At 41.8% G+C, this 21911-nt stretch overlaps 2 protein-coding genes across 9 annotated transcripts in view; one reads left to right on the top strand and one right to left on the bottom strand.

Annotated features, from left to right (window-relative positions):
* ATP8A1 (ATPase phospholipid transporting 8A1) overlaps positions 1-9089 on the top strand; it is a 74105-nt gene extending 65016 nt beyond the window's left edge. For all 8 annotated transcript variants that reach the window (XM_083458052.1, XM_083458050.1, XM_083458053.1 and 5 more), the window contains 4 exons: positions 1419-1507; positions 2137-2229; positions 2809-2900; positions 4349-9089. In XM_083458052.1, the coding sequence (XP_083314178.1) occupies positions 1419-1507; positions 2137-2229; positions 2809-2900; positions 4349-4446 (372 nt within the window). In that variant the 3' untranslated portion in view covers positions 4447-9089. The remainder of the gene's footprint in view (positions 1-1418; positions 1508-2136; positions 2230-2808; positions 2901-4348) is intronic.
* Positions 9090-16193: 7104 nt separating this feature from the next.
* SHISA3 (shisa family member 3) lies at positions 16194-21235 on the bottom strand (the record flags this gene model as incomplete). The annotated part of the gene is made up of 2 exons (XM_083458490.1): positions 16194-17038; positions 20929-21235. 2 exons carry the CDS (start codon positions 21233-21235, stop codon positions 16593-16595), a joined length of 753 nt encoding a protein of 250 aa, XP_083314616.1. The 3' UTR covers positions 16194-16592.
* Between the last annotated feature and the right edge of the window lie 676 nt (positions 21236-21911).

Here is a 21911-nt window from a genome sequence, read left to right as displayed (position 1 = left end):
TGTTCCTTCTTTCATAGTTAGCATTACAATGGTAAGAATTAACATCCTAAGACCTACATTATCACTTCTGCTGTTTCACCAAGGAACGTTTAATAGCGGGTGGCTTACAGAACGATAGCTCTTTGCTCTGTTACCCTAATCTTAAAAAGTCATTAATTTAAAAATAAAAGTATGTTGTTTAAATCGCATCTAGATCCATTTTTGCCTCCTGTTTACTTATTCAGGACTTTATTAATTGCAATCTATAAAAGTTTTACCTCACAGTGTTTGCTTGGGAGTGGTGGCTTTAAGAATTGGCTACGTTGTCTAACGTGACAAAAGTCACGTTTTCCATTATAACATTGTTTATAAGTTAAATTATGATCTTTATCTTGCTTGTAAATCCACTTTTCCTTAAAACTGATTTTTAGTATTGAAACACTTTTTGAAATTGCTTTATTTGAATTTTCACTTTAGCACTTGTGACATTAAATTAATCCTGCTTTACTTTTATATATTATTGTCTTAATGCTGCCATCTTCCTTGTACATAGGTGCTTGTTAAAGCATTACGTACAAACTTGGCCTTTTTTTGGCAGGGGGTGGGGGTTAATTGCCAAATAGCCTCCCTCCTGCAAGAATCATAAGCTGCTCTTTATATCAGATGGCATTTGAGTAGAATAATCAGCATATTGGTATTTTTCCTGAGCGCTAGGAACAAGGCTCTGAGCGATAAGTCTAATAAATAAACATTGCTTTAGATCCAAATGCTCACTGCATGGAAGATGCTTCTCCTAGTGCCTGCAAAAGTGTTTAATTTGAATTTCTTATGTACATCTCTCGATTGTCATTCTCCTGTGTTTGGAACTGTAGGTTAAGCGATTTATATATCTGTTTCAAACGTAGCTAAATTGCAAGTGACTACAAGTACCTGTTTTCCGCCCTAGTCACAATTAATAGGGTTAGCAGTTCTGATCACTAGCCCCAAGACCCCTTGAATTCTCAAAGCTTCTGGGAAAGGGATTTTTGTAAACATCTCTTTAATTGACCTTTTCCTACAGCTGAAGGTGAAGAAGGAATTGTGAAGTTTAAATTGATAAGTGCCAGTTAACCCAAAACCGGTAGTGCCTTTATTTATTATTTGCTTATTTCATAAAATTTATATGCGGTTTGATTGTAAGGAAAAATCTCAAACCAGTTTCTCCTGCTCTCGTGTGCGTTGGGGGAATGAATAGTGATAGACAGCTGCTGTCAATGCTTTTTTTTACATAAGTCTATAAGGAATACCAACATTCCCTCATTGACACCCCTTACTGAACACATTCCCAGTGGCTGATTTTTTCAATAGGTTACTATTTTTTTCCACCATATTACCTAGCTTCATCTGAAAAGTTTCGTATTTCTTTTCTAAAAATAACGCCGTTGTTTAAATCCATGTAGGCAGTTATGATGTTCAGTTCTGGTGTTTTCTGGATGGGCTTACTAAGCATTCCGCTGACAGCTTTGATCTTCGATGTAGCATATAAAGTGTAAGTATAAAACTCTTTATATATATATTTTTAAGAAATTAACGCATCCATGTCTTAGTAACCCAAAGTTGTATTTAGAATGCTATCCTGTCCATGGGGCTTACTGTCAAGTAAGTGAGGATAGGATTGTAGCCCGACAGCTCAATCCTGTACATCTCTACTCAGAAGTAAGACCCTTTAACATCAGTGTCTTCATTCCCATGTAAATGGGTATAGGATTGCAGCCTTTTCCTACTAAATTATGATTCACCTTTATAGAAGGTTTATAGACTATTAATGCAAATTTGTGCAGATATTAATTCTTTAATTGTTTTTCATATAAATTATAATCTCATAGTTAATATAAAATGCTAAAACAAAGCAGACGTGGTTTCTGAAGTATACACCTATGAATTGAATGCTTATTTTTATAACCTTTCTCCAACCGTTAATTCTAAAAATGTATTTACAGTCTGTCCTCTGTGTAAGCTACTGAAGTGTAACATGTATGTGCATTCTTATGTAGCATTACTTTGAAGCTTAACTTTATGCTGGTGTATAAAATAGATTTTTATACTGGAGATTTCTGTTTTAGTTTCTCTCAAATTTCAGCTTCAGCATGAGTTACCCAAAAGCATTTTTCATTGCAGAGTGAAAAGAGCAGCATTTAAAACACTGGTAGATGAAGTTCAGGAGTTGGAAGCAAAATCTCAAGATCCAGGAGCAGTTGTTCATGGGAAAAGGTACAATAATACCTGTAAATAATCCACATCATTGCACAAGTGGAACCCCATTGTAATGTTGTTATGAAGCATTGCAATGCCTTAGGGCTGATCCACACTTGCGAGCAAAATCTTGACTTTCATTGTTTCCTTTAAGATACTCTGCTCTTTCTTAATTGTGAAGCATTCAAGTCATAAATGTCACTGTGGAGATCCCATGCGAAAAGCAGAGGTTACTAGCATGTCTGATGGTTCTCTTCATTCATTGCTGTGCCTTAGGTTTTCCCATAAGTAGGAATTTAAATCTATTTTACAGTTCAGGCATATTCATGCATATTCAGAAGAAAGTCCCACTGAGCTCTGTGAGACTTACTCCCAGAAAAGTAGGTATAGGGCTGCAACGCTAGACAAAAGTGGTTATATCCACTAATCTTGAGAGTAGGATTCAGTGAACTCAGTTGGACTTAATTCTTAGGATTGTGCTTTTAGTTAACTTGCCGCACCCTGCTTGATAGCCCCTGCTGAACACTGAATATTGTTTCACAGCGCTGGGTCATTATTTCAGATATTAGTGTGTTGACATTTTATTTTATTTTTTAGCTTAACTGAAACAGCTCAGCTACTGAAAAATGTCTTCAAGAAAAACCATGTCAACTTGTACCGCTCTGAGTCTCTGCAACAAAACTTGCTTCGTAAGTATTCGAGATTTGACAGAAATAAGTACAAATCCAAAAGACAGAAAGAACAGGATCACAGAGCATGAATACACTTGGTTCTGCTTTCATATTTATGTTTGGCCCCGTTAAATTACATTTCTTACTGCATAGCTTTAGTCACACGCACCATGATTTTTAACATTGGTTTATTATTGTTAGCTTCTTGGTTCTTACTGTGAGATGCTTTGAAGACTTCAAAATGAAAAAGAGGGATACAAGTGTTTCCAAAAAAATATGCCAAGATGGGTTTTAGAGGGCTATTAATAATAGATCCTGCGTGCTTGGCTCCTCTTGCTCAAGATTTAATCACATGAAAGAGAGTAAATAGGAAAGCAAGAAAGGACCATAATTGGAACCATAAGGTTGAATCCAAGAATGCCTTGCACAGTGGAAAGGCAGGTCTCCTAGCACAAGGTAGCTGCTCTGAATTGTCCCATTTGTCCACTCCCACTACATGCCCCACACCCCATTCAGAGAGTCCCATGTGGCTCCAACTCATAATTTTAAATGAGTAATGGAATTTGAATTCATTCTTGAAACATTGCTTTAGAATAGAGAACATATATCAGTTATTTTAGGTTGCAATCATATACCAACTTTCCCAAAAATAAGCACTATTGCACTCTGATGAATTTTAATAGATATGTATAGGATTGCACCAATAGTTCTATTCATTTTGTTTTTGTTTTATTGCGTTTTTGTTGTTTTATGTTAAAAAAAAAAGTCTCAAAGCAACTTAATAAGCTAAAATGTAAACAAGTAAAATCAGTTAAAAGCCAAATAAAAACAACGCCAATGCTATATACACAGGGCTTTTTTTCAGCTGGAACTGAGTTCTGCCACCTCTTCGTTGCTTTCCAGCACCTCTTTGTAGCGTACCAGCAGCCTAGAGCTGTGTGGGGGCTGCATGTTGCTTGTGGCTTTGTGTCAGAGGTTGTGGGACAGTCTCCACCCAAAAAAACCTCAACAACCTTGGCTCCCCTCTAAAAGAATAATTCCTCCACCTCTATTTCTAGTGGGGGGGGAAGCATTGGCTATACCATTAATCATATCCATCAATGACTGTAGCCCTCTTGGTGTTCAGCCAAATGCAAGAAGGCATAAATTTGTCAGCTCAGTCAGTAGAGCAGGAACTGCTGGTTCCCTATTCCAACATCCCTGCACACAGCATCTAAGCTCATTCCTTTCCCAAACTTTCCTGAATTGTCTGAAGGGGGCATCTAAGAATGACTGAACATGCTAAAAAGCTCCCTCAGAATTGACAAACCCAGGACAGGGCTTCTCTGTAATATGTCAGGGCTGTGCTTAGCAATAGGCTTCTTAGCATGTTCGTATTTAAACTGAGTGATTCTTTTTGAAAATATTTCAGCCGAACTAGAACTGTAGTCCTTGTTCCTCATTCCGGTTTGCCTTTATCATTGCAGATGGTTATGCCTTCTCTCAAGACGAAAATGGGATTGTTTCACAATCGGAAGTAATAAGAGCCTACGATACCACAAAGCAAAGACCTGATGAGTGGTGAAGGACTATGACACTGAGCCCTAATACTTGCCATAGTATGGCAAAGTAATATATATTTCCTGGGTCTGCTAGCAAGGTCCAGCAACAGATTAGAGGAAGATGTGTGTTGTTACTCTTATTCCCTGAAGTTTGAGTTCACATACTGAGTAGACATAAGCACTGTGCAACTATACTGTAATACACCATCTCCAAATTTTCAACAAGTGTTACTTGGATTTTGTAAGCAGAGATTGAAAATAGCTTTCAGCCTTTGCCAACTACTTATTTACAGTGATGCTGAATACGTAACGTTCCTATATGTATATCCAGGACATAATGAACAGCCAGATTACTCGACATAGCATACATTGACAACCATCGCCTTTGCAAAGGTTTGCGAGCGGTGAATTATTTAAAGTACCTAGCCTTTGATTTCAACAAGTGCTAAATAACAATTTTTAAATATTCATTTATGTGTTGAAGTAAGATTTCAAAGCAAGACATTTAAAGGTAGACGTGTCAAACTAGCCTAAAAAGTTTGCCAAAGAATTTCCATATTTCTCATCTTAGTAATCATTTGCGGAGAAATTTTAAAGGGTGGCGACGTCAAGTGTGATATAAGAATTGCATGCTTGAAACTCTGTACTTGAAAAGTTTTACAATAATGTGAACTTGATACTGTTTGCTTTGTATTGCGTTGGTTTTTCAGATCTGCGGTCACTTTCACCTTTGGCCTTATACAAGCCTTTCATTCATGTTCATTTAACAGAAATGTGTACATTTAACACAGCAGTCATTTTCTATGTAAGGGGCATGTGTCTTTGAATTATAGACAAATGCTGGTCTGCCTTATATCCCTTCCATACACCTAAGGACCTGATCCAGGGAAACCTGTACACAGAAACGGGCTGTTTGCAAAGGTGTTGTGTTTCCCTGCCACCACCCCCAACTTAGCACACTTTCATTTTAATGGCACTGGTTACCTGTAAGGCCAGGCAGAAAGGAAAAGGTGGTGACTTGATTCCAGTTTCCTTTCTGACAAACAGAGAGGAAAGAGCCAGCCATGTTTCTCATTGTTCACACCTAGTGCCAGAGCATGAATCCCATGTGAGTTTTCTTCCCAAGCTTCTTTTGCATTTATAGGACCCAAACCCAAATGTTGTATCATGCACACACGCAAATGCTTGCTCTTACTGGATTGGAGCGGTAGTGTACTTGAAAATGCTGGTTTCAGTTCATACTTAAGTTGCCAGAGCAACTTGCTACAAACAAAGTGATTTATTTTGGTGTTTTTTCGCAAGAACGAGGAACCAGAGTCATCAGCATTGCACTGCTTTCTGTTTGCACTACAAGACAGTTATTTAGTCTTGCTGTCAAATATATGTGTACAGTCCCAAATTTGATTTAAAGTAGGCTATGCTGAAGTTTGAGGATTTTAACCAATATTTCTTTTTTTAGGTGTAGATCTTGAAAGGTATAAGATGTAAAACTGCTAATGAAAGCAAGGAAAGTAAACTAACAAAAAAGTTTTCATACTCTAATCAGGAATGTAAGATTTTAACTTCTCACCCCCAAAAATATTGTAATTCAGTATTTTTAAATAAGTTTGTCTAATCAGGATGAGAAACAGAATCTGATACAATACTGCAAATTAATATATGCTCTGCTGTGAAGCCATTTAAAAGCCGTTTCAGTATGTCTAATTTAAAATACATATTTTATATAGTAGGTTTCACCTCTGATTTGAGTGCACTGTACAACTGTTCTACCTGTAGAAAGACAAATATAAATATTCTTATAAATGAAATATTTGTATGCGATGGTCCAACTTTTGAAAAGCAAAGTTTAATAGGAACAGTGTATTTATTAAATGACGTAGAACATTTTATATACTTGTGATACACAGTTGCACTCATTCACAATGGCAGGGACACTGTTCTTTTTCACAAGTGATATTTAAACAGAAAATAAAACTGAAGAAAAAAGGAGTCCAAAAGAGAAAAACAAACACTTGCTGAAAACAGCCTTGCTTCCCATCTTGCAGCCCAAAATTGCCTTCAGAAAAGCTACTTCAGGCATAGATAATGAATGAATCGACAAGGAGGGCCAAATCACTTGACCTGGAGCACACACAAAAATTTGGGGCTTGTCCTTTCTCAGTGAGACGTCTCCTTCAACAGATTTCCCAAGTGAACGATTAAAAATGATAATCTTTTTAGAATACTTAAGTACAATTCTAAGCAGTGCATATTTCTTTTTAGAATCAATGAATGAAGTCGATCCGTCGTGATTCAGCAGAAACGATGTGCTCATTCATATAACCTGTTCTTTGCTTCCGACCTCATGCAGCCTCTTAGGGCATCTGAAAGCAGTAATCAGAAAAGAGTGTCTTCTCCATTCATTTCCCGCACCCCAGCTAAGCAGTCAGAATTGACATGCACCATGTAAATCGCAGGTGCTGGATGTGCAGGTGTGTCCCCTTCCTCCTCTCCCTGAAGCATGAAATGGCAGTTTGCATGCAAATGACACCGGAGAATGATCTGCATGCAGATACCTATTTCAACACACACGCAATCCAGTTACCTCAAACAGATCTCCCTTGCTGGATCAAGGTGAAGGCATAGGTGTCACATTGGTGATAGTTCAGGAAACTCCATGACCACCCTTATTTGCAAAAAAAATAGACACAATAGGGACTCATTTTGGCTGTCATTGCTGCCTAAAAGTAGACTGTTCTTAGCACACTTTCTTCATCATGGGATTTTAAACTCTCAGTGATTATGTTACATCTTTTATTTTTTATTTTTTAAAATGTTTAATTTTCTAAGGAAGACGTAGGCTTATTCAGCTTATCTTGGCTATTCTGAGTAAGTGCTCCACATCTTAATTTTTCATTTTTGCCCTTCTGAATTAATCTTTGTTCTGATGTCATTTAACTTTTTAAAAATACTATTCCTCACACACTAGATGTCATTTTTCTAGCAGCAGTCATTATCACAGTACCCGATGGTTGTGTGTTTGTTCTGTCTTCAATAGTTTGCTCCCCGCAATATTAAAATCTAAATAAAAACTTGGGAGTTCCTAAAGAACATAACACCCAAGTAAACTATATTTATTTAAACAAAAGTCAGGACATACAATACATATGTTATTTGCAAACAAACACATTTCATAACAAAAGGCTATAGAAGTGGTTTATTACATTATAATATAGGAATATATTATAATATATATATATATTTGGGACTACTGATTGGTAAGCAAAATGTTTTAGTAAACAATACTCTACTCAAGTTACAGTACTTTACTATAATGTACTTGTTTTGAAATTCTAAACTTTTACATTTCTCTTAATTAAATCCAGAAAGGAAGTTGTATGTTTTGTATGTATTAGGTGTATTGTGCAACAATTTCACGCTAATGTGTTTTTTTTAATAAAAAAAAAATCATTAATTGAATGAAAAGGTGCCATTCAGAGATCAACGCCTACATATAGGTATTATTTTAATTACTTGTGAGAATGTAGTAACCAGAACATCAGCTAATTGGAATCACTTTGAGAAGCCATAAGTGGACTTGTTTTTTCTTAGTATTAGATTTATTTTTGCAGAGAAATTTTGACAAATTTATAAGCAACTTTCTAGTTGTATAAAAATAGAGGAAATATTTAAACAAATGCAATGGTGAAAGACTCCTGTTGCACTGTCTCACATGGGAAAACATCTGTTTTCATCAATTAATTAATTTTGAATTGTTTGCTTAGAGTCTTGGACCATATATTTAGCTCCCCTCTTTTTCTGCCCATTTATGTATTGTGCAAAAAACAGGTGTCGTTCTAGTAAGTTTTATCAATCTGTCTGCATGAGTTAAAACGTCACAGTGTGACTCTGAGCTGGTGCATGTCTGTGCTGTAAAGCTCATGATTTCTTTTTCCTTCGGTTCAAACATGCATCAAACCATGTGTGTATTGGTAAGCAAAAGCAAGTGTTGGATCAACAACTGAATTAACAACTTCACTCTATTAGTACTGAATGTGAACTCGGAAAATCATACACAAGTTGACCAAGGGTAGCATTCCAAAATTTGTGCACAACCCACTGAGCTAATTGGACTACTCAAACAGTAACAGAACTGTAAAAAGTGGCAATCGAGTCTCCTTGCGTTTTATAGGTTGTTCCAACACAGGCTTTTGCATCCCTTCAAATATTTTGTAACTACGAAACTGTGGCCCGAATGTGTAAAAGTAAAATCATGTTTCCGTGTTTTTTCTCGTCCTACAATTGAAGCCATAATACATGAATATTAGTTTTCTACTGCAACTTGATTTCCATGCTGTCTTGAAAGGCACTGTATCAAAAGACTGCATTCAAAACAAAGTAGGACTTTCCAGCTCCACTGAACCATTACTGCTGAAACTGCTGTGGAATTTGTGAAGCTGCATGACTGAAGAGATTTTGACTCCGTGTTTATGGTAGTTTTCCTCAGGTTTCGTTTTAAATGGATGTCAAATGCACTGTTTTATAACGTTATTAAATTTTAGTAATATATTCAGTTCTATGCAGTGTTACATGTCATTGGCCTTTTGTGAATGTGCATGTTTTGAACTGCAAATTTTAAATGTTTTGTCTTCTAATTGTTCAAAAATAAACCTTGCCATTAAATAAACTCTGAAGCGTTGTCCGCATCTTAAATGCAACCCTCTCCCAGAAGCACGCTGTATTAGTCCGATTTTGTGCAATTAAAATCCTCTCGATAAAAGCTTAGTTTTGATGTCCCTTAGTTAACTAACGTGACATTGTGCAATTTTTACTAAATAATTAGAAACCTGAGATAGCATGGGCTTAAGAATGCTTTATCAAAAACATTATTCAGTGAAGGCATTCACAGAAGAGTGTAAGTCGGTATAATGAAGACAAAATTTTAAAATATAACACAGCTTGATAGCCAAAGGATGATTTATTACACAGGAACACTATTTGCCTAAGAATATGTAGACTTTTAAAAGCATGCAACATGAACATACCAGTGTAAAACAATAATCAGAAACCAACATTTAGAAGAGATAAGAAAAAACAAGCTACAGCATTAAAAAGTCAGTGCTGCTATAAAAGTAAAATACAAATGGATATATCTTCTAAATAAAAATAGTATGCATATTCCTTAAGGATTTCCTTTAGGCAATGAAGAAAATGTAAGCAAAAAAAAAATGAACTACAATGTCTCCACATTTGTGCAATACAATGTAAACACTGGAGCTTATCCTGGCATTGAAAGTGCCCCTCCAGAAAGAAAGTTATTACTGGAGCTGCGCAACAGATAAACAGGTACCAAGTTTGAACAAAATTATCCATCGGAGTCAATCCTGGCTTTCCTGCATTCTTGAATAAGCTGATCATCAAGTACTAATTCCAAATTCTACCAGTATGCAGTACAAGCCCCACTGAAAACCGCAAACCACTTACTACAATTGACTGGTAACCGCAACTTGCTTTTGCCTGACAGGTCTAACACACCTTGGAAGTTACAAGTGATTTAGCTGGTGCTCTGTTGAGATTTGTTCTATTATTATTCACATGTGCTTAAAGAATTGCAATGCTTGGCCAGTGTCCCAAGCCCACTCCACCCCAAGTCATTGCTCTGCTTACTGGGGACTGCTCTTGGAAGCCAAGCTCTATTATCTGGGCTCGCAGGGAATTCTCCATTTGCCCACTTCATGCTGTGCTCTGGGTACCACAGCAATTTTAAAAGAGTGTGGCTGCTAAAATGAGCAGAGAACGCAGCAGTTGTTTGGCTGTCCAACAAGGAACAAATTAAACATCAACTTCCTGGTCGGAAGGAAGGTGGTAAGTCTCCTTTTCCCCCCCAAAAAATTATTCTTTTTATAACACAAATAAAAAACAGAAAGGACAAACAATATGAACAAATTCTTGTCATGTCCTTATTTTTCTAAACATTGTTAAGTTGGTTTCCCCAAGTCCCACCTATCTAATTTTCATTTTACTTCATCTTTAACAGCTTACATATACAGTGGTACCTCGGGTTAAGTACTTAATTCGTTCCGGAGGTCCGTTCTTAACCTGAAACTGTTCTTAACCTGAAGCACCACTTTAGGTAATGGGGCCTCCTGCTGCCGCCATGCTGCTGGAGCACGATTTCTATTCTTATCCTGAAGCAAAGTTCTTAACCTGGAGCACTATTTCTGGGTTAGCAGAGTCTGTAACCTGAAGCGTATGTAACCCGAGGTACCACTGTATCATAATTTCTAGCCATCATTTTTTTTAATTTTACTTAAAATAACTTCACATTTTATGACTTACATATAATACTATTTTAAAATACCCTATCTTCTACTTCTAACCCTACAGCGTATATCCACTTCCAGAGCTATTCTAAGGTTTAAATATTAACATATTTTTTCAAATATTCCTTAAACTTCTTCCAGTCTTCTTCCACCATCTCTTCTCTCTGGTCTCGGAGTCTCCCGGTCAGTTCGGCAAGTTCCATAAAGTCCATCATCTTCATCTGCCATTCTTTGATAGTTGGTAAATCTTGTTTCTTCCCATTCTTCGCTAACAATATTCTCGCAGCTGTTGTGGCATACAGAAAAAAAGGAACACCCTTTTTGGGGATTTCACACACGCACACACTATACCAAGTAAAAAGGCTTCTGGTTTTTTATGTGTTTTTCAACACTTTTTTCAATTCATTATAAATCCTTTCCCAGAAGTCTTTTACCTTGGGGCACGTGGAAGGTGGTAGGTCTCCTGGCCCAGCATCTGCATTGTATCCCTCACTGAGGGCACGGAAGGGAGTTCATGAGTGGAACCCGCCCTGGAGGCCTCTCTGGCTGCCATCTTTGTCTTGAGAGATCTGCTGAGGGGAGCACTTACATCATGCCCAGCTCTGAAATGCCCTGCCTAGTTTCTCTGGAGATAGGCAGCCTTACTCCAATTTCCTTAAGCGGCTGAATAAGGAGGTAGTTGGGGATCTAACCTGACACTCCAATCAGGGATAAAGTTGGTGGGGTGGTTCAGCTCACCCTCATCGGCGTTTTCGCCACCCCGTCATCCCAGCCACTCCTTCGAGGAGCCCTGGGAGGAAGTGCAGGCCATGATGAAGCCACATGATGGACAGCTTCTTAAAAAGCAGAGACATCACCTTGCCAACAAAGGTCCGTATAGTTAAAACTATGGTTTTCACGGTAGTGATGTATGGAAGTGAGAGCTGGACCATAAAGAAGGCTGATTGCTGAAGAATTGATGCTTTTGAATTATGGTGCTGGAGGAGACTCTTGAGAGTCCCATGGATGGCAAGAAGATCAAACCTCTCCATTCTTAAGGAAATCGGCCGTGAGTGCTCCCTGGAAGGACAAATCCTGAAGCTGAGGCTCCAGTACTTTGGCCACCTCATGAGAAGACTCCCTGGAAAAGACCCTGATGTTGGGAAAGATGGAGGGCACAAGGAGAAGGGGACGACAGAGGACGAGATGGTTAGATAGTGTTCTCGAGGCTACCAGCATGAGTTTGACCAAACTACGGGAGGCAGTGGAAGACAGAAGTGCCTGGTGTGCTCTGGTCCATGGGGTCATGAAGAGTCGGACACGACTAAACAACAAAAATTCCCACAGAGCCAGGAAGAACCTCAAGGACCCTGGGCATGAGCGAAGTAGGACCATTGCCCCCACATAGGAGCAACTCCTAAGGGCCAATAAACTCCTAAGCCCCCCAATAAAAGATTTGAGCCCCTCTCCCCCAGTTGATGGTCATTGCCATTCAAATGGTGTGTGTGTGTCGTGTCATGTGATCAGTTATGTGGGGCAAGGCTTACCTGCCCCCCCCCCCCATATTTTATTCAGGTTGGCATCTGTGGTCCCTCAGGCCAGGCCCAATGGCACAGGGGCCCAAAACCTCTCTCTCCTTCAGGCAGAAAGGAAGAAGCAAAAGAGGTGGGTCTGCACAGGCCTCCGAGTGCGAATTTGAGCCAGATATGGAAAGGAGATGGCTGCCAGGTTATGAAACTTCTCTCTTTGTCCATCTGTTATCTGACATCTGTCACCCAATATTGGGAATGTCATGAACCAAGCATTGCTTTAGTCCAAATCTGCTAAAATCCAAAGCTAGTTACCGTATTTTTCGCCCTATAGGACGCACCGTCCCATAAGGTGCACCTAGTTTTGGGGGGGGGAATAAAGGGGGGAAATTATTTTCCCCCCAGGCGCGGGGCTGGGGCGGGGGAAGCCCGAGCTTCCCCCGACCCCAGCCCCCAAATAGGCAGCTCTCTGCAAGCCGTGGGAGCCCAGCGCTGGCTCCCGCAGCTTGCTGAGAGGTCCACGAAGCCTGGACGCGCTGAGTTCAGCGCAGGCAGGCTTCAGCATGCAGGCAACTCTCCGCAAGCAGCGGGAGCCCAGCACTGGGCTCCCGCTGCTTGCGGAGAGGTGCGCGAAGCCTGGACGCGCTGAGCTCGGTGCGCGCAGGCTTCAGCATGCAGGCAACTCTCCGCAAGCAGCGGGAGCCCAGCGCTGGGCTCCCGCTGCTTGCGGAGAGGTGCGCGAAGCCTGCATTCGCCCCATAGGACGCACACACATTTCCCCTTTTTGGAGGGGAAAAGGTGCGTCCTATAGGGCGAAAAATACGGTATATAGCAGCAGCAAAATGCTCCCAAATAAAAACTGCTTGATTTTTGATTTGCTTTTACTTAGAAGTGAAAAGAAAATCCTCTCAGGTATCTTCTATGGCTCTCAAGCATCTTCTATGGCCAAATCCACAGGTGAACAACTCATTGAGAATTTCAGGATTTGTTTAATGATTGTCACTCAGCAACTGCAATCCTAAAGTATTAAGACACAGCTTGTGAGGATTCAGTGGTATAGCATTAAGTTCACCCTGTTGTAACAACTATTTGTCCAGTTCTGGCAAAGGACTGGGTAGTTGAGATTAGTTTCTCAAGTGTCAAAGCTCTAAGATCGGTGTCTACCCGTATAAGGGAGATTTCTTGTAAGTTAATTTATAGATGGCATTTAACACTGTTAAGATACAGGTACATTAATGTGTCGTCAATGTGTTGAAGAGGGTGTAACACAGTTGGCAGAACATTCCTCATGTGGTTATGTGTGGTCATTCTGGGACAGAGTATCTGAAGCAAGCAATATTACAAACCAACATTTCCAGTGTAATCCAAATCTGGGTTTATAGACAATATTCAAAGAAGACCAGCTCAATTTACGATACAAAGAACCTTTTCTTTTAGCGGTGGCATGCTCTGAACAGATGTGGAGGACTTTGTTGCAATTCAGTACACTTTTCTGAAATTATCTAATGAACATCCATCCATATGGACTGGCATCCAACGAGTTTACAAACAAGGTTTGAGCGGGACTTGATAAATTGATCATCTCTTCCGGGAGGAAGGCAGAAGGGGCACTTCTTTGTTGTGTTTATATTTGTTGAAAATCAATAATAATAATAAATTGGGGGGGGGAGAGAAGTGTCAATGCTCAAATCCAGACTCTTGAGTGGAAGGTCCTGTTGCTAATGCCATCTGTGCAAGAAGAACCGTGTTTGAACAGTGCTGATGGCATTTCCCTATGTTCACAGCTGCTTACCTTCCAAAACTCATACAGTGGTGCCCCGCAAGACGAATGCCTCGCAAGACGGAAAACCCGCTAGACGAAAGGGTTTTCCATTTTGGAGGTGCTTCGCAGGACGAATTTCCCTATGGGCTTGCTTCGCAAGACGAAAATGTCTTGTGAGTTCCTGCGGGTTTTATTCGCTCCCCACCCCCTTTTTCTAAGGCACTAAGCTGCTAATAGCCTTTTAGCAGCTAATCCGCTAATCCCTTATGCCTTTAATAGCCGCTAATAGCCGCTAAACCGCTAATAGCGCTAATCCGCTAATAGGGTTGCTTCGCAAGACGAAAAAACCGCTAGACGAAGAGACTCGCGGAACGGATTCTTTTCGTCTTGCGAGGCACCACTGTATTGAAAAAGATCTAGAGCCGAATCCTGGGTCAAACTAAAGCTCTTCTTTGGCATGTCAGACACAGAAGCTTATCGGAAATGCAAGTAAAAATCCAGAGGAACCTTGTGGAAGAAGCATGCAAGACACTTCTGGAGGACATTCTCCAGCTTCTGCTCCTGCCCTCCAAACCCTAGCATCTACCTTCACCTCTTGACATGTCGCTTTGAAGGGTCACCTGACTCTCAGGGACAACTTTGCAGGTGATATCAGGAACTGCTGTAGGAAGGAAAGGCTGTAGAAATCCTCTTGGGGCACTGGGTTCCCCAGATCTACAGTGGTGTGTGTTTATTCTTGATCAGACTGAGGGATAAAGGAAATGAGACATATTTGTTGGTTGGTTGGCTAAGCCAGGGATGGGGAAGTTTCTTGGCCCAGAAGGCCTCACCTTTAAATCCCTCCAAAACCCACAGGCCAGCTCTGCTACTTGTCCATCACCTGGTGTCATGATGATACGAGGTGACTGTTAAGTGGGAGGTCCTTCCCATCTATCAAGGTTAACCTGTGGGGTGGGGTGGGGAGGGTCTGCTTTGACAGTGCATTCCCTTCAAAGCAGCAGGGGACAAGAGGGGACATTGCTCCGTCAGAGGAAGCATCTCTGCTGGCCTAATGGAACAGTCTCCCTAATGAGACTCTGAATTCCACCCCGTTTCCATTAATTCAAAACATAAACATATTGGACAACCAAAATATTGTTTCAGCGGTGGAACATTTTACTGTGACTACAAAACATTGTCAAGCTTGTCAATACATTTTAAGTTACAGTTCTTAAACATTATTTTAGATAGTGCGTATTTTACAAAATAAAACTTTTCTTTACCCAGCTTTGTCTTCTAAGTCACAGGACAAAAACTCAATAAATACACAAGGCTACTTCGGCATTTTAATGTTTTAGATGCTGCAAATTTGTGAAATTACTGTATAGCTTTTAGATGTTATTACAACGTATTCTCCTGACTGTGAGAAATTTTGTACAAACTCTTAGTTAAAGCTTGCTTATTAGTGAAATACCCAGCAATCTTGTCACACGTGAAACTGTCCTAGCACAACGGTCTATGCTATCACACATTCAAAACAGTGCATCACTTTTTTCCTGGCCCAACAAATGTTGGCATTGGTTAGTGTCTTTAATTCAGTGTTAAGATACCCTTTTTAAAAAAAAAATTAAAAATGGGGATTATAACCATTAATTTTCTTTCATTTTATAGCTTGTTCTTTTAGTGACATGATCTTCCAATATCTATGGATAAAACTATTCCCTTTATAATAAGTGAAACTCATTCTGGTGAATTTTTTTTAGGTAAGCCTATATTTAAAACACACACAAAATAGTCCGATATCCCACTGTCTGGAACTGATATGTTTAAAGTTCACATCGAAACCATCACTAATGCTACCCATCGCCTAAATAAATTATCCAAACAATGTGGTTGTTTAATGTCTTGTTTTCCTTGTATCTGCCAGAACTCTGATCATATTAGATCACAAAAATCACAGAATTGTAGAGTTGGAAGGGATCCTGAGGATCATCTAATCCACCCCCACCCCTCACAAAGCAGGAATGTGCAGCTTTACTCACACAGTGACACACATTGGTCAGGTGACACTTTCTGAATGCAGATATACTCCAAATTGACATCAGTTGAGAATGTGCATTTTATTCCAACAAGTCCAACATGTTTTAGACCAGTAAAGGTAAAGGGACCCCTGACCATTAGGTCCAGTCGTGGCGCTCATCTTGCTTTATTGGCCGAGGGAGGCAGCGTACAGCTTCCGGGTCATGTGGCCAACATGACTAAGCCGCTTCTGGCAAACCAGAGCAGCGCACAGAAACGCCGTTTACCTTCCCGCTAGAGCGGTACCTATTTATCTACTTGTACTTTGACGTGCTTTCGAACTGCTAGGTTGGCAGGAGCAGGGACTGAGCAACGGGAGCTCACCCCGTCGCAGGGATTCAAACCGCCGACCTTCTGATCGGCAAGTCCTAGTACCAAACGAAAATTCCTGCAATAACAGACACTTTTTCTAAAGGGCAACTCACCCATTCACGTTATTTTCAGTTCTGTAAGCAGAGAACACCACAATGAAAACCACGTAACACAGGAATCCATTGTGCTTCTTAGCGAAAGCATTGCTTCGAACGTTTCGCTCAGCTCTAAGTTTCCGGAACGCTCTTCCCAGTTAGAGACGGCTCGGAGTCCGGAGGATAGGAGAAATATGGTCCCGACACCAAAAACCCAGAAGGCTGAGAGAGGCTGACGGAGTGTCCCATTTGCAAGCAGCCTGGCGTGTAAGGTGGAGGTGACGATGCCGCTGCACAGATAGACTCTGGCCTGGCAAATGCAAACCTGCCGAGAGAGCCGGCCGTGCAACTTGAGCTGGCAGCAGAGCTAGATTGTCTCGATGGAGTCCTTAAGCTAGTCGAGGTCAGGATCATGGGCAAAGTCTCCATCTGGTAGCTTCGGAGAGAAAACCGGATCGGCTGCGGCAACGTTTGCTTCGGCCTTAAGCACGTGCAGCAATAAACAGCGACAAAGGAACCCACGAAAAGGAAGGCGAGGAATATTGATCCGACAATCAGGAACGGCACATAGACTGGTTCTGAGCGAGACAGGAAAAATAAATTATGAACAAAATACAGCCAGGCTTTGTGCGTTAGAAAATCATTGCTTATATTCTTCCGTTTTCGAACAAAGGGCTTTGCAAAGATTATGGCACAATAATCAGTCTTGATAGCATACCTGACACTAATTCTCTGGGTCACTCACTAATGGGTTGGAGCCAGACTAAATTAGTTCCACTTCGTTTCCAATCAAATCAATGGGACATAATTTAAGCTAAGATGAGCCTGTCCGATTGATTTCGATGATGCCTACGTTCAACAAACTGAGTCTGGATCCAACCCCAGCTAAAATTCTAACTGCAAGCATCTAAATTCTTCTTACTCAGATCTTAACCAATTCCTGCACCAATCCATTTTTTTTTCCTAGTCAGACTCTACTTTCTACACATGGAACAAAAATCTCACTGGACAAGTTTTTTAAAAAGTTTGCCATCAATGATTTCACCCTCTACTAGAATTCCCCAGTTAGTTCAAGCCACTCTAACCCTGTATTTCCATTCAGGGAACTTTCCTTACTTGAAAGTTGTTTGTTGTTAGAAGAGTAACTATTTCCAACAATATTTTTCCCACTTGGCATATCTGAACCGACTTTGCTACAAAATGCACAAAATGCTTCCTTTTTCTTTGCTCCCCATTTCTTCTCCTTTCTGTTTAACCCCGAGAAAAACTTCTGTGAAATTCATAAGGCTATCTCACCGCTCGTGGTTATTATTTTTAGATGGTCCTAAGAAAAGTACTGCACTAGAGAACCCGGGATAATTCTCTTATTTTCAAGGGTGAAGGAAGTGCTTTTGGTTTCCAGCAATTTCCCCCTCCTTTATATGAAATGAACGTGTAAATTCCAAAACTGGAAATGTCTTAAACCAAATCGCTACAGCTCCAGAGCTCTAGAATGCCTTTTTACGAAGACACTGAAATAAAGATTTTGTTGCAAAGTTAAATCTGCAGGCCTGACCGTTGCTGTGGGACTGGTGAATGGAGCTGCAAACCTAGGCACACTTTAACTTGGGAATAAGTCCCAACGAATTCGTAGGAAGTCGGAGGAAAGATGCCCCAAATTTGGCTGCAAATAATTTGCTGGATGTATTTGCAAACTTCTTCAATTTTTTTACAAGATGCAGAAAATGGGGCAGCGGGTGCACTGACTTGACACGAATCCTGACCCTGAAATTCTGCTCTTTTGAATGTTAAGGTTACAGCCTTGTGCAGAGTTACTTGTTATGGGAGCTTAGATCTGATGTCAATCTTTGTGATTTCAGTGGGGACTGTTCTATATTTTATTACTGTTTTGTGCTTGGGAGTTTCTTTTCGAATTAGGTGAGGCAATTGGGTTTTTTCCTACAAAACATCAACAACATGCTTTGGGGGACATTGACAATAGTAAGGACATAAGAAGAGCCTGCAGGATCAGGCCAATGGCCCACCTAGGCCAGCATCCTGCTCTCACAGTTGCCTGTGGGAAACCAGCAAGCAGTATTCCAACACAAGAGCCCTCTCCCCTCCTGTGGTTTCCAGCATTCACAATGTGACCTGAATACTTTCCTATTTACCCAGTGATCCAATTCTGAAGATCTAAGAAAACAAAAGGGAAAGATAAAAGTTGCAATAATGTTGTATTGCATCTTCTTTTACTGCAGTATATTTGGGGTGGGCTTTAAAGGGATTCTATTTTATTTTATTGAAGTTGCTTTCCTGGACTGGACAGCAGCAAAGTTTACGATGGCTTGAAGGTTTTCTAATCCAAGTACTGACTGCCCAAGATAGCAGCTTTGAAAGTAGTAAGTCCATACTACGTACCTGGACAAGAAAGGTAGCGATCTCTCTGTAATATGTTTGTGTCTCACGAAAGGGCTGCTTTCTACCCCTTTCTAAAAGTCTAGGGAGTTCGTCAAGTTCTCCCAAGCATCGCCCATGAGCTCTGCTATTTATCTGCGACTCTGATCCTTTCTCGGTGGATTAAAAGCATGAAATAGAAGGGGGAAAATGCTTGTCAGACTTTATATTTTTGAGGATTTACCAAGCCCATCTGCTTGGCTGGTGAATAACATTTTGAGCGCAATCATGTGCAAGTTTACTCATAAGTCCCACTGTGTCCAATGGGGCAAACTCCTCTGTAAATGCAAACAGAATTGCAGCCTTTGTCCCTTAATAACTGGTGAAAACAGCAGTGCCACACATGACCCCACATCTGATTCGGGGCAGATCCTGACCTCCTAGGATAGGTAGCAAATGCCCTTCACTTCTAGACGGAGTTTGACTTAAAGACACCCCCACTTTAAAAAATAAAAAACTTTTACAATGAATTCAGCTAATTAAACAGTCCTAAAAATGAGTTAAAGAAATAATAGCTAAGCGCCAAGGACTATGCCATGTAGCGGCTTTCTAAAACACCACAGTGATCTTTTTGCCAGGAAAAGGCATCAGGGTTTTCTTAAGATTAAAGGTAACCCTGCAACAACTGCTAAAATGCTTTCCAGAAAGACAGGTAGATTTCAATGCTACCCAAACTCTCTTGGGAATAAAGTCCTGGGACTTCTGAGCAGCCACTCTCAGGGCTTGGCATGAAGAATAAATTTAGCCCAGCAATTTTCCTTTCATCAAGGCATGCGGTGGGGACCCATACAGGAGGAATATTTAAGGCTGCCAACCTGCGCCCACTTTCTTTGCACTAAGTTCTGCAGAAATTTATGCCCAAGTAAATCCACGCTTAAGCCGCCTGCTCTCCCTGAAGGTGCTTGTGGTTCCACACAGCCTGAAGGGCAAAATCGAAACGGGTGATTTGTACTGGGATCCATGGGCACCAGGGCAGGAGGATTGGACTGCAAGGAGATACGACAGCCATCTTCCAATATCTAAACGGCTGCCCCATGGAGGACAGAGCGAGCTTGTTTTCTCCTGCTACTAACCAAGGACTTCAATTTACAAGAAAGGAGATTCCAACTAAACATCAGAAGTAACTTTCGGACGGTATGAGCCGTTTGACAGGAGAACAGCCTCTCTTGGGAGGTGTTGGGCACCCCTTCCTTGAAGGTTTTTAAGGCGAGGTTGGACGGCCACCTGTCATGGATGATCTAGTTGAAATTCTTGCATTGCAGAGGGCTGGACTAGACAACCCTTGGGGGTCCCTTCCAACTCTACGATCCTAACACATTTATTCCTGCAATCACAGAGGGTTCAACTAGATGGCTCTCAGGATCCCTGCATTTAGTCTTGCATTGCACGGAGTGGACTAGATGACTCAGGATCCCTTCCAACTCTGCATTTAGTCTTGCATTGCACGGAGTGGACTAGATTATTATTATTATTAAATTTTATTTATACCCCGCCCTCCCCAGCCAAGACCGGGCTCAGGGCGGCTAACACCAGGTATAAAACAATTAATTGAAATACAACTTAAAAACAAGATTAAAAACAACATTCAAATGATGACTCTCATGATCCCTTAAAACTCTGCATTTAGTCCTGCATTGCACGGGGGTAGACTAAATTATTATTATTATTATTAAATGTTATTTATACCCCGCCCTCCCCAGCCAAGACCGGGCTCAGGGCGGCTAACACCAGGTATAAAACAATTAATTGAAATACAACTTAAAAGCAAGATTAAAATACATTAAAATGATGACTCTCAGGATCCCTTCCAACTCTGCGCTTAGTCCTGCAATGACAGAGGGTTCGACTAGATGACTCAGGATTCCCTCCAACTCTGCATTGCTCGGGGGTGGACTAGATGCCGCGCAGGACGCCCCTTCCAACTCCACATCGAGTCCGCGTTTCCACGCCACCGGGACCCGCTTCTTTCCCCCGTAACCCAACCCCACTCCTCCCTCCCACCCTCCCCGCCCGGCGGTTCCCGGCCGACACTCACGGGCGCTCCCGGCCGGCTGCTCGGCTTGCGCCGGGTCGTTGGTGCAGCCGCCCTGCTCGAGTCTGGCGCCGGCGTCGGCGCAGCAGTAGCGCAGGGCGCACGAGCCGCAGCAGATGGCGGCGTCGGGCGCGTCGAAGCGCTCGGGGCAGGCGAAGCCGGCCGAGTAGGCGCCGCGCGCGTCCAGCCAGCCGTGGCAGTACTCGCCGCCGCCCAGCGCCGCCGCCACCGCCGGGCCGCCCCACCGCCCGGCCAGGCAGCAGCAGCAGCAGCCCAGCGCCAGGCAGCGCAGCCACGCGCCCGGGCCCATGGCCGACCCTCGGGCGACTCCCGCGGCCCACCCCGAGGCGCCCCCTGAGGAGGGAGAAGGCGGGGACGGCGCTCCAGGCCGCCGACGCCGCCGGCCCCTCCTGCTGCTCCTCTCCCCGCCGAAGCCTCTGGGCCACCGGCGTCGAGGCTCCCCCTTCCGAGGGCGCCTCAGGGATGGTTGGTTTCGCCTTGCCCTCTGGGACCACGAGGGTCCTCTAGCCCAGTGGTTCCCAACCTTTTTTGGGGAGGGCCATGCCCGACCTAAGCATCTCTAAAATCTTGATTGACCGCCCCCCTACTGACATATAGTGCTTATTATTCAAAAAGTGAACTCCTGTTCAAGTGGAGGAAGCCGAAAAAGCCATTAACTGTTGATAACTCATTCTGGAATTGCCCCCCCCCCTTAAAAATCAAATTGTCCCACAGTGGGAACCGTGGCTCTAGCCCAACCCATTCTATGCTGTTATTATGATGGTTACATATACAGTGGTACCTCGGGTTACATACACTTCAGGTTACATACGCTTCAGGTTACAGAATCCGCTAACCCAGAAATGATGCTTCAGGTTCAGAACTTTGCTTCAAGATGAGAACAGAAATCGTGCGGCGGCGGCAGGAGGCCCCATTAGCTAAAGTGGTGCTTCAGGTTCAGAACAGTTTCAGGTTAAGAACAGACC

The sequence above is a fragment of the Podarcis tiliguerta genome (assembly GCF_965153285.1).
Source record: "Podarcis tiliguerta genome assembly, chromosome: 9".
Lineage (NCBI taxonomy): Eukaryota > Metazoa > Chordata > Lepidosauria > Squamata > Lacertidae > Podarcis > Podarcis tiliguerta.
Note: the sequence above shows the minus strand (reverse complement) of the source record. Positions and strands in the feature narration are given on the sequence as shown.